Genomic DNA, 11,994 nt, shown 5'->3' on the forward strand with positions numbered 1-11,994 from the left:
CCCCTCCCTCAGAAATACGTGATGGGCTCAGATTGGTTAGCTGGCCCAGTGTGTTGTGATTCGCTAAACCGCCTCTAGTACGCGTCTGAACGTCACGCCCCTCACCTCAGCAGCATGTGCTCCGGTTGTATTGTAAACAATGGTATCGTCTATATTGCTTATCAGCCCGATTGAGACGTAGAGGATATTAGTGAAGAGGATCGCGCAGAACCTGTGCAAGCACGGCTCTTATTGGTATGTTTTTTTGATTGTTGTTGTCTCATACTTTTAGATACGCTGTTATTTGTAAATGCTACTGCTTCTGTTAGCTTTTAATATAAGGTTTTATTTAAAGCTGATTAAAGGATTAATACAGTACGGCAACCGCACACGTGTCCATGTATAACGTTTCTCATAGCTATGTGAAAATAAGTGTATAAATGGAACAGTTCATTGTTGGAGCTGAGCTGAATGAGAGAGAGAGAGAGATGCAGAGCGCGTGTACAGCAGGGGAGCGCGAGGGACAGTATTGAGAACCGCTGCTTTAGAACATTGATTTTGAAACTTGTGAATCCATTAGAATCGTTAGAAGACAGAATCGCGATTCATATATGAATAGATTTTTACGTGCACCCCTTGTTTTCTCTTCCTCTTCTCTAAAGCTGCGCAGCATGGCCTCGCCCCCTTCGTTGCATGTTTCCGGGGGCGGGGTTTGTCTGTGTTTGTGATGTCACAAACCCGGGAAGTAACTTGTTGTAGTCCCTATGAGCCGTTTTTGTAGGCATTAAACTGCCAGAATTTTAAAAGACAATATCTCCATTTGCATTGAAATTTCTTCTTCGTAACTTTGCAGATATTGTTTATGCTCAAACAGCAACATTACACACTCTCTTCCTCTTCTCTAAAGCTGCGCAGCATGGCCTCGCCCCCTTCGTTGCATGTTTCCGGGGGCGGGGTTTGTCTGTGTTTGTGATGTCACAAACCCGGGAAGTAACTTGTTGTAGTCCCTATGAGCCGTTTTTGTAGGCATTAAACTGCCAGAATTTTAAAAGATGATATCTCCGTTTGCATTGAACTTTCAGGGCCGCAACTTTGCAGATATTGTTTATGCTCAAACAGCACCATTACACACTAACTAACGTTAAAAAAGGAAAATCGCAATCAACCACCCCTTTAATTTAATTCAATCAAGTATATTTAGGTTTATAATGGCTCTGGTTCTCACCTTATTGATGAACAGGAAATGTAGTTTGCGAGTAAAGCTGCAAATTATTTAATTAACGTCAGTGGCCTCCGTAATAATTCTCGGATACATACAAGTGAAAATCAATGCACAACAAATTATAAATTAATTCTTATTAATTATTCAGCAGAATATTAGCGAAAGTGGTTTTCTTTGTTATCTCGTACATGACGTAAGCGTGCTCCGCCCAGGAAAGATGATATCTATGATATCTAAGATGATACTGGTATCGGTATCGGGCCCGATACTGAGCTCATGTACTCGTTAAAATGCCCCGATACCAAACGCCAATACCACACAGCATGTGATAAGCGCCATATTCAAACAAAGAAACACCGACAACAGAACAACAGACAGCAGAAAGGAGTTAAGGATGTCTACTACGAAGTATATGTATGCAATGAATATCAGCGTTTCCCCTGCCATTATTTTAGGGGGGCGGCCCGTCCCCCCCAACGGCACCCCCCGCTCCCCTTGAAAGTCAAGTTAATTTTATTTAATTATATTTTCTCTATAGCGCCAGATCACAACAGAAGTAATTTAAAGTTACCTTTCTTATAGAACATGTCTATACCTTGTTCTTTCATTAAGCAAACTAAATAGCCTTATGTTATTTATCTTATTTACAGGACGGCATGTCATTTCAGTCTCTACGTTATGGTCGCGCTCTCTGTATCACTCACAGCGGAGTTGCGGTTTTGTTTAGCACTTGTACTGAAGCGCGTGTACTCACTTCTGTGAGATACTGTATATCAGAAATTTAAACTGATATTGCTTTAAAACGCATGATTTTAGCACGATAGATGTAATAATCAAAACCAAACAGATGTTTTTTTTGGTGGAGATCTGAGATATGATCTGTAATGGCACAGCCCTGTTCTGGAAAAGGTGGCGAGGAGTAGCAGCTCATTTGCATTTAAAAAGACATACACAAAAACGGCGTGTTTCAAATAGACATTTTCAAAATAATATAATAAATGATCTGTGGGGTATTTTGATCTGAAACTTCACAGACACATTCTGGGGACACCTGAGACTTATATTACATCTTGTAAAAAGAGGCATAATAGGTGCCATTTAAAGATTTTAAATTAAAGATGTGAATTAGAGACAAAAATTACCCCATTACAAAGATTTGTAACTGTAACATGGTCACCAGAAAGGAAATGTATAAATTAACCAGAGCCTCATAGCATAATATTAAAATCAATTTAATTGAATGGCTTTTAAGATCAATAATTTATTTATGGTAATGAATTAACATAATAACACTGAAATTGACAAATGTTTTATTACTTTATGAAACGATAACACATTCTTAACAGTAGAACGCACTAAACATTAGGCAACTGATTTGCATATATTCATTAATCTTTATTGTACACCTAAATTGCAAACTTATTTTTGTGAAGTCATTGTAAAGTAGTTCTAATTTATATAGATTAGGATGATGTGTGGGATGTTTACAACTGGTGTTAGTGGCACTTGGAAAAAAAAGGGCAACACTGTTTATGTGCAGAATTACTCACATTGTGTGTTTTTAAATGCAGCTGAGAATTTCATGAGGCTCTTTTCATTAAAAGTGATCAATTTTTCTTCTTTTAGACCAGCTAAGACCGTTTCTTGATGATTCAGCAAGCAGCTTTGTTGAGCGTCTGTTTGAAGCTCTTGAGGAAAGTAGAAACTCCCGTGGCAATAAAGGAGCAGGAGAGAAGAACCGCAAAAGAGGGCTGAAGGTATAGTTTTGTGAGCCTCCTAAATTTATGGTTTCTGAAGGGCTTTTCACATTTCAACTAGTTATTGTGGGATCTTGTTTCTTGTCTCACACTGCTCATACTTTACCTGGGGGTAACAATTAATTTTGGGTATTCTTAAAGGGGTCATATGATGCTTTTTTAAAGATCATTATTTTGTGTATTTGATGTAACAGAATATGTTGACATGCTTTAATGTTCAAAAAACACATTATTTTTCAAATACTGTACATTATTGTAGGTCCTTTATGCCCCGCCTCTCTCAAACGCTTCGTTTTCTACAAAGTCCCGCCTTCCGACAAGCGCAGTCTGCAAGCACGCGTCGGAAATGTAACGCCCCTTACCATAATCGCGAGCATAAAGTGCTTTTGCTTTCGCACTTAAACACACAGCGTCTCCCTGACATGTTGCTTCAACACTAACTGCTGTTACTGAAACCATGCCTTCTTTCTTTGCGTGCACATTTGGGTGGCATTATGCAAATGTTTCCACATAGTGAGGTAGATATGTGGGGGTGTGTTAGAACGAGCCGTTTTAGGGGGGCGTGGCAGAGTCTTAACTTTGATAAAGAATATCTCTTTGGTTTTGAGACTTTAGTCTTTGCAACTTCAGGGATCTTATCTATGCACAATCAGCTTGTAACACTCCAAAGAGAAAGGAAAACTTGAAATCGCATCATATGACCCCTTTAAGCTGATGCTTCACAGTGTACATAGCTAAATCCTGGATTCTTGTTTGCATGTATGCTGTGTAAGTGTCATTGATAGTAAGAACACAGCAGTAAAAAATAGTCAATTTTTCATAAATTGAGTCAGTTTTTTCTGAAACTGACGAGGGGTGGGCAGTATGACCAAAATCTTATGTCACGAAATAGTCGTTTTTGCTTTAAGTAAGGTTTTTGTGAAATCAACATTTTATATGATTCTCATTATTCTTGTCACAATTGCCACAAGACTTAGCTGTTTCACAATTGTGATATTGTGTTCAATATCACAAAAAACTAATAGTATCTTAACTAACATAAGTAAAAAAAAAAGTAAAAAGTCTGTAATAAAACAAGAATAAATTACAAGCAAAAAAGACACAAACAAAATAGACCTAAAAGCTTCAAGCACTAGAAATAAATACTATTTAAATTTTGTTATTTATAAAAATAACACTGCATAGTTCTTACTGTGTAAATTAAATATAGATTTATACCTATTAAAGTTATAAATTGATTCAGTTGAGAGCAGCGAGAAATGATCTCTTTCATTGTTTTATTAACATTAATGTTAATCAAACATACCAAAATGTAGCCTGCTTATTGTGGAAGAAAGGTTTCAAATCACTTGTTTTTAAACTGTAGCACTTGAAAATGCTTGAATGAAAAAATACATTTAGATGACAAGCTTTTGTGATGGCGCAGCATGGAACTGTCACGTGAGTGTAACCGTGAGACAATAGTCCAAATTCTCTACCAGCTGAAAGATTTGGTCTCATGTCTATCGGTATATCACCCACCCCTAAAACTGACACTTAGGTAGGAGTCATGGTTAAGTAATCTTTCTCTGACTGTATATCTTGTCTTTTTCTTCTTTTCTATTTTTCCATATCTTTCTATATTTAGGAAGTGTTTGGAGATGAGGTGGAAGGAGTGAAGGATGGAGACAGTGTGGAATCTGCGGTAAAGAAGAAGAGGGTACCTCGCTTTGAGGAGGTGGAGGAACCACCTGTTTTACCTGGACCCCCTACAGAGAGTCCTGGCATGCTCACCAAAATGCAGGTAACGCACACATACAGACACACCATCAGTAAAGGTTGACACTAGACACAGAGCTATCTGATGGAACACATACACTGTAATGAAATGAAAGTTCATTACATTTTTATTTTTAAGTTTTATTCATTTAATAAAATGAAGTGTGATCATTGTTATATTTAGAACATATAATGACTTGATTGAATAAAACTGATATTGCTTAGTGCTGCACAAGTATGAAATAATTTCTCATGTAATTTTTTTGATGTACTGCCTGCATCAGTCTTAATACTATCTGTGATACTGTATTTTCAGATCAAGCAAATGATGGAAGCAGCCACGCGGCAGATTGAGGAGAGAAAGAAACAGCTAAGTTTTGTGGCTCCTGTCCCTGTCGTGCAGGTAAAAAAAAAAAAACAATACCAAGAACTTGTTTTATGATTGGCCTGTAGTATTTGTGTGTTTAGAAAAGCACTAGGGAATAAAAAATGGTGAAGTGCAACAATAGTATAATTAGAAAGAGTAGACAATAGGATAATACTGAGTAAAATACACATTTTAAAAAAATATTTCTTGTTAGACATTAAATGCAGGTTTACATGTAAGACTAGCAATTGTATGAGAACAGTAATGAGACCACAGTGTTTTCCACAGACTTAAGGGTGAAAATTCGGTGCGATGACGCTTTTGAATCAAAACAATAGATCCCTATGGGGCTATTCACACCAGGCGCGATCATTCGCGGCGCGAAAAAGCAAATATTTGTTTTTTTCGTCCTGTGTGTCGATTTTCTTTTCCCGTCGCTCCGTGATGAAACGGGCCGTCCAATCAAATTTGAGCTTAGATCACGTGCGTGGAGCAGCTGCTGTTGCACAAAAAGGAAAAGAGTAGTGGCGCTGTTTCGAAAACCAGTGTAAACAAACACCGAAGAAGAGTATTCTGAGAGAGAAGAGAGTGGATGCCGAGTTCCTGTTATCTTTGGTATCAGAGAACAGATTTATTCTCACATGTTCTTAAAATAATTTTTATTAATTCTCCACTGAGTTATGTGATCTGGAGAGCACTGTCCGTTTTCTTCCACGTGCGCGAGTGTTATGAGTCAAAACGCGTTAATTCTCTAGATCTTCTGTATTAAAAAAAAAAAAAATCAAGTAAAATATATATTTCTACACATGAAATATGAAAGCAAATAGACGTATGATTATGACGATATATTTTCTGTATGTGTTTTGTATGCAGCTCATGGTATTTTTATAACAATAAAGGATGTTTATGACAATAAGCAGTGTGGCGTTATTAAACATGCAAAGAGTGCTTGTCTGCCTATTATTGAATCAAAATCAACTATAGATCACAATCGGAAGTTATTACAAGCACCCGATGATGGTTTAAAGTGGGTTTTAGTGTTAATTTTGTCAGCAATTTTCAATTTTAGTCTTAGTCCCGTGTTAAATGTCCTTGATAGTTTTTATCATATTTAGTCAATCTTATCCTATTTAGTTTTAGTCTACTAAAAGTCTCAACATTTTAGTCTAGTTTTAGTCAATGAAAACTTGACATTTTAGCAATAAGATTATTATTAATTAACAATACAGCAGTATTAATTTTGGGAGCCATTTTTAATTTAGTCTTAGTCTTACTCAAATGTACATTTTAGTTAACATATTTAGTCAACCTTGTCCTGTTTTTGTTTCGTCAAGTTTAAGTCAATGAAATGTATGAGCATTTTAGTGAGGTTTTAGTCAAATCTTAGTTACATTTTCGTCATGCTGTATAATGGTTAAAATGATAAAAAATTATTTTTGCTCAAATTTATAATCGTAATGATTGTTATCATTTGAGAAATTTACTTTTGCATTTCAGGTAGTGCACTTTCACCAGTAAGCACAAATCAATAGAATGTGAACTCATGGTGTATTTTACCTCATCTGGTGTACTGATTTATTATAGGCTTTTTATTATATAAATTAATACCAAAGACTTATGCAATCTCTCTGTCTACACTATGAAAACTGCTAAAACAAATAAAAAAATATTTTAACAGTGCAATTCCAAGTAATTCCACTATAATTCAAAATTGCAACAGCCTATTTATCTATTAAAACAACAGCAGTTGAGTAAGTGCATTTATACAGCAACCACAATCGCAAACAATACAGTCGAGATCTCATCACTTAAGTCAGACTGGCTCGGTGACGATTAGATCGCTAAACTATATATATATAATATATACTGACCTGTTTTTTATTTATTTATCAAAAATTATAAATTCCATGAAATTCCGCGTTATACAGTAAATTCCGTTTTTATGACTGGATTCCGTGATCATAGGGCCCTACTAATGTAGCAAACGAATTTGTTAAGCTCATTGTGAGAGTAAAAGATGGAGACATTGTTGTTTATTTACTTAGCATTGAGTCTCTCCAACTAGGTGACAACATAGCATTAAATCACCATTCAACAGACTCGAGCCACCACCGCACTGCCGTCTATTGGACTGCAGAAAGATACTAACTTTTCAGTCTGCTACGTTACTGACTGTACTGACAAACTATGCTGACACTGTGTCAGCACGTCATAAATAGAACGAGGCATCAGTTTACTGCATCCAGTGTGGACAACATACTGAGTGTTCAATGTTAAAACATAAGCGGCAAGAAAATGACAGCGTGAAAATACATGCATTATATAGGTGGGTAAATTTGACCTGCTGGCGCTTTTAGGTATAAATGCCCCGTTTTTTTTATTTGGTTTTATCTAAATAATTTTTAACAACATTGGATTGTAAATTACATAATTTTAGTAAAAGTCAATGACTGGGAGACTTGAATGTTTTATTTTAAATCTGTTATGTACATTTGAAAAACAGCCACGGGTAAAATTTACCCCGTGGCGGTTCTAGTGTTAAAGGAGTAGTTCACTTTCAGAAGCAGCTGAGCTGCAGGCCAAGATCCAGTCCACACTGGCTATGAAACCCGGAATTCTGGGTGCTTTGGGAAACACAGGGCCACATAACCTGGTAGCCCTGGCTAACCTGCACGCCATGGGCATTGCACCACCGTGAGTGTTTTATACAGCTAAAAATAACAGTTCTTAGAAAGGGCATGTAGACATTTTTGGCAGCTCTGAAGAATATTGGGAATAAACATCATGTTTTTTAGTAACATTTTTTTTAATTGCAATGTTTTAATGTTTAGGAAGAATTTATTGCTAAAAAGAATTCAAGTTAAACGTTTTCTCATATTTGCTTACAGTAAAGTGGAACCACGTGAGGTCACAAAGCCAACACCCCTCATTTTGGATGAGCTTGGACGAACTGTTGATGCCAGTGGGAAAGAAGTTGAACTCACACATCGTATGCCCACTCTAAAAGGTACCATGTACTGCCACAGAAATATGAATCTCTCACTCTTCGTTGTTACTAATGTTTTTTTTTCTCTCTAGCCAACATCAGAGCAGTGAAGAGGGAACAGTTTCGGCAGCAGTTAAAGGAAAAGCCCAGTGATGACCTAGAATCCACGTCTTACTTTGACACACGTGTGGCCATCAACTCTGCACAGAGAGCCAAGAGAGGGTTTAGGTTCCATGAGCAGGGACGCTTTGAGAAGATCGCCCAGCGCATACGCACAAAGGTGGATAACAGAATGCCTCTTTATTTTTGACTCTAAAATCTATAGATTAAAATGGCTTGGAGCAATAACAAGTGAGAAACAATATTATCTTCTGTTATCAGGCTCAGTTGGAGAAACTACAGATGGAGATTGCTCAGGCTGCCAAGAAGACAGGCATACAGGCTTCCACTAAACTGGCTCTTATTGCCCCCAAGAAGGAATTGGGAGAGGGGGAGATTCCTCAGATAGAGTGGTGGGACTCCTACATTCTGCCTTTCCACATAGACCTGTAAGAGCCAACAGCTTTCAGCTTTTAAATGTCAGTAGACAACTATAAATCATGTAAGACAAATTGTATTTGAAATAAATTGTTTTAAATGAAATGGTTGAGCCAAGTGTAAATTGTCATTTACTTGCCATCATGTCTTTCCAAAGCCATATGACTTTCTTCCTGTGAAACAGTTGTAAAGAATTCAGTGTGACATTTTCCATACAATCTGGCAGTCATGTCATTCCTTTTGATAATTCATAACAGAATTTAGTGAAAATGGTCTTATTACATTTCTTCTGTTCTTTTTCTCAGATCTGCACATACAAATTTTGATGAGGTGGAAATGCATGGAGTCACCAACCTAGTTGAACACCCAATTCAGATGGCCCCTCTAGGTATTGATACATGCACACATCAAAACCTTCTACAAACAGAAACTGGTTGATCTAACCTTCTCTGTTTCTATTTCTCTCTCTCTCTTTGCATCTCTTTCTTAGTGGATACAGATAAGCCAGTGACTCTGGGTGTATATCTGACCAAGAAGGAGCAGAAGAAGTTGAGGAGACAAACTCGCAGAGAAGCCCAGAAAGAGTTGCAGGAAAAGGTCCGATTGGGTCTTATGCCCCCACCTGAACCTAAAGGTATATTTACCAGCTAGGCACCAGTCACAAAGGAGGTTTAAAATGTATTTAATGTTAACCTACCAGTCGAAGGTTTGGGCACACCTACTCATTTTTTATTACAGTTGTTTTTCAGCTTTAGATTTTTCACATCATAACTTAAGAACGTTTATATATATATATATATATTTTTTTTTTTTTCAGTTTAGGAGCTTGATTATAGCTTTGTGCTCTAACTATCTTATGTTCCTGTTTGTGTGCAGTGCGGATCTCTAATTTGATGAGGGTTTTGGGGACGGAAGCTGTGCAAGACCCCACCAAAGTGGAGGCTCATGTTAGAGCACAAATGGCAAAGAGGCAGAAGTGAGTAATTTCCAATGCACAAAGTATTGATATCAAAAGGGGCTTTCGCACTGCATAGTTCAAAGAACTCCGTTCTAGAAACTAGCCAACATGGTGGTTCCTAGAGAACCAATTTCCCCCTCTGGCTGTTTTCCTGGTTGCATTTGCACCGGCAGCAGGGAGATGGAATGTAAATGCACAATTTACGCGATTGAAAGAGCATGAAAATTTGACTAAATCTCATATGAAAACTTGCAGTGTTACATATCTTCGAGGCTGAGAAAAAAATAACACAACGCAGCAGACAACAGGTAGCCAAATGCTGTTATTGCTGTTTTCCATGTTCGTGGAGTAAATATTTTTTACGCAGCTTTTTAAAAATGCCGGGTAGCTGGAGTTTCATATGCATTTGGCCAATCAGCGTACACTTACATCACTGATAGTTCCTATAGAACTGTTTTAGACCCTACTCTGAAGTAGGAACTCATTTAGTTTCCCCAAACAGAGTTTCCAGAATTTATGTTCCTAGTTCCTGCAGTGCGAACACGCCAAGAAGTGGGAACTTCCACCAATGGTTCTAGGAACTATAAAAAGGTTCCTCCAATGTGAAAGAAAGCCCCTAAAGCCTCAAGTACCATATTTTCTGGAAAATAAGTTGCACTGGGCTTAATTTGCATTGAGAAAGAAAACGGATAAATCACAACAGTGTATAAGTCACATTTTATTTTTATACTCAGAAATAATGTAAAATACTGGTAAATAAAATGAGTTGTTTACAAACATTAAAAACGTGTATTTTAGTTCCCCTCACTCTGCAACAAATACTTTAGATTTAAAGGTATTCAGAACAGTAATAAAAAAAGTATAAAAATAAAAAAAACTATTATAGTAGCATGCATTATCAATGACATTTATTATAAATGACAAGCCTAAACAAATTTAAAGGAAAATTGAAACTATGGACCAGTAAACTTGGGCTTATGTACCAAGTTTCACATACTCTCATTCAGCATGAATCCAAATGTAAGTGTGTTTTTTGTTTGCTTGATGTTAATTGCATAATATAAGATGCTTTTCATTTCAGATGATTAAAAATGTGACTCATATTTGGGAAAATACAGTATCCCTTTCAAAGAAGATGTCATTTGTTTGCTTTGATGCATTGTGTGCATAGTGTGATGTTCACCGTGTGTGTTTAGAGCCCATGAGGAGGCAAATGCAGCACGCAAACTTACAGCAGAACAAAGGAAAGAGAAGAAGGTGAAGAAACTTAAGGAGGATTTGAGTCATGGGGTTCACATTGCTGTTTACAGGTACAAAACATGACAAATCTGCTCAAATTTTACATTAAAATACTATGTACATTAAAGTATTATGACACACTGAGTAAATCACAGACTAAACAGAGTCTTGTTAGACTCAATGTATATGTAGTCATCAGAGAATTATGCAGTGACCAAAAATGTCAAACAACCCAAAACTATCTTGTACTTCAGCTTCAAAGTACCCACTAGGTTTCAACTCTTGCTTGCTCTCAACTTTGGGTGTTATTTCAACCAACTTTGTGTGTTATATTCTGAGAGTATTGAAGGAGTACGCTTGTTAGAAATTAGTTGGTCTTTGTTTGTTTTTTTCCTTCCCTGTATGGTCTGCCGTTTTAAAACACGTTCTGTTATTTCCAGTGCTAAGTTGTTCTCCCCTAGTGGAAAAATATACTAAAATGTATTTGAAATACATTTTGTGCTAAGTATACTATAAATATGTTTGCATATTTATGTGCTTAATAAAAATACCCTGCAAATTGTATTTTGGGTATACTAAACTGGTACTAAACTAATTTTGTGCTTATTGCACTTTAATTGTGCAGAAGTAGTGCTGAGGTCCAATAGGGCTGTGCGATATGACGATATATATCGGATGGACAAAATAAAAAGTCTATCATTTCATATTATGCTCTATCGTTTATTTCGTAGTGTCGCAAAATACATTGTTTACTGTAATACTTTTTCATCATTTGGATGACTGTGATCTTTACACGCCACCACGGGGCGGGAAAGGGAGACAGAACCAGGTGGAGAACAACCAGCCAGGGAAAAAAAATGAGGAGCTCGTTCCTAAACGAGGGACTACATCTGTAACATGGACACATTTTTAAGCACTACAGTTTTAAAATAACCGATTTTTAAGCCGTTGAAATAGGGCTGCACGATTAATCTAAATTAAATCACAAAGTCGATAAATCATGATTAGGCAGAAGCTGCGATTGTCATGTGTATCTTTCAGTGAAGCACGGTTCTGTGATCAGCAGTAAATCTCCATCTGAAGGCCAGAGGGCGCTCTCTCGCACTGAAACTCCAAATACGCCTCGCAGAAGAAACCCAGGAAATCCCTATAGCGGTTGCTGAATAAACAGAAGATTTAACTGCTTTCATT

The 11,994-nt window shown here is 37.0% G+C and overlaps 1 protein-coding gene across 1 annotated transcript in view; it reads left to right on the plus strand.

Moving 5' to 3' along the window:
• Positions 1 to 11,994, plus strand: part of prpf3 (PRP3 pre-mRNA processing factor 3 homolog (yeast)) — a 26,821-nt gene that overhangs the window by 5,807 nt on the left and 9,020 nt on the right. The window contains exons 3-14 of the mRNA XM_016561336.1: positions 2,828 to 2,958; positions 4,586 to 4,741; positions 5,033 to 5,149; positions 6,762 to 6,772; positions 7,634 to 7,777; positions 7,972 to 8,090; positions 8,162 to 8,349; positions 8,451 to 8,617; positions 8,912 to 8,994; positions 9,097 to 9,240; positions 9,483 to 9,582; positions 10,761 to 10,874. Of these exons, the coding sequence (XP_016416822.1) occupies positions 2,828 to 2,958; positions 4,586 to 4,741; positions 5,033 to 5,149; positions 6,762 to 6,772; positions 7,634 to 7,777; positions 7,972 to 8,090; positions 8,162 to 8,349; positions 8,451 to 8,617; positions 8,912 to 8,994; positions 9,097 to 9,240; positions 9,483 to 9,582; positions 10,761 to 10,874 (1,474 nt within the window). The remainder of the gene's footprint in view (positions 1 to 2,827; positions 2,959 to 4,585; positions 4,742 to 5,032; positions 5,150 to 6,761; positions 6,773 to 7,633; positions 7,778 to 7,971; positions 8,091 to 8,161; positions 8,350 to 8,450; positions 8,618 to 8,911; positions 8,995 to 9,096; positions 9,241 to 9,482; positions 9,583 to 10,760; positions 10,875 to 11,994) is intronic.

Source organism: Sinocyclocheilus rhinocerous, unplaced genomic scaffold (genome assembly GCF_001515625.1).
Source record: "Sinocyclocheilus rhinocerous isolate Xijiao unplaced genomic scaffold, SAMN03320098_v1.1 scaffold529, whole genome shotgun sequence".
Classification (NCBI taxonomy): domain Eukaryota; kingdom Metazoa; phylum Chordata; class Actinopteri; order Cypriniformes; family Cyprinidae; genus Sinocyclocheilus; species Sinocyclocheilus rhinocerous.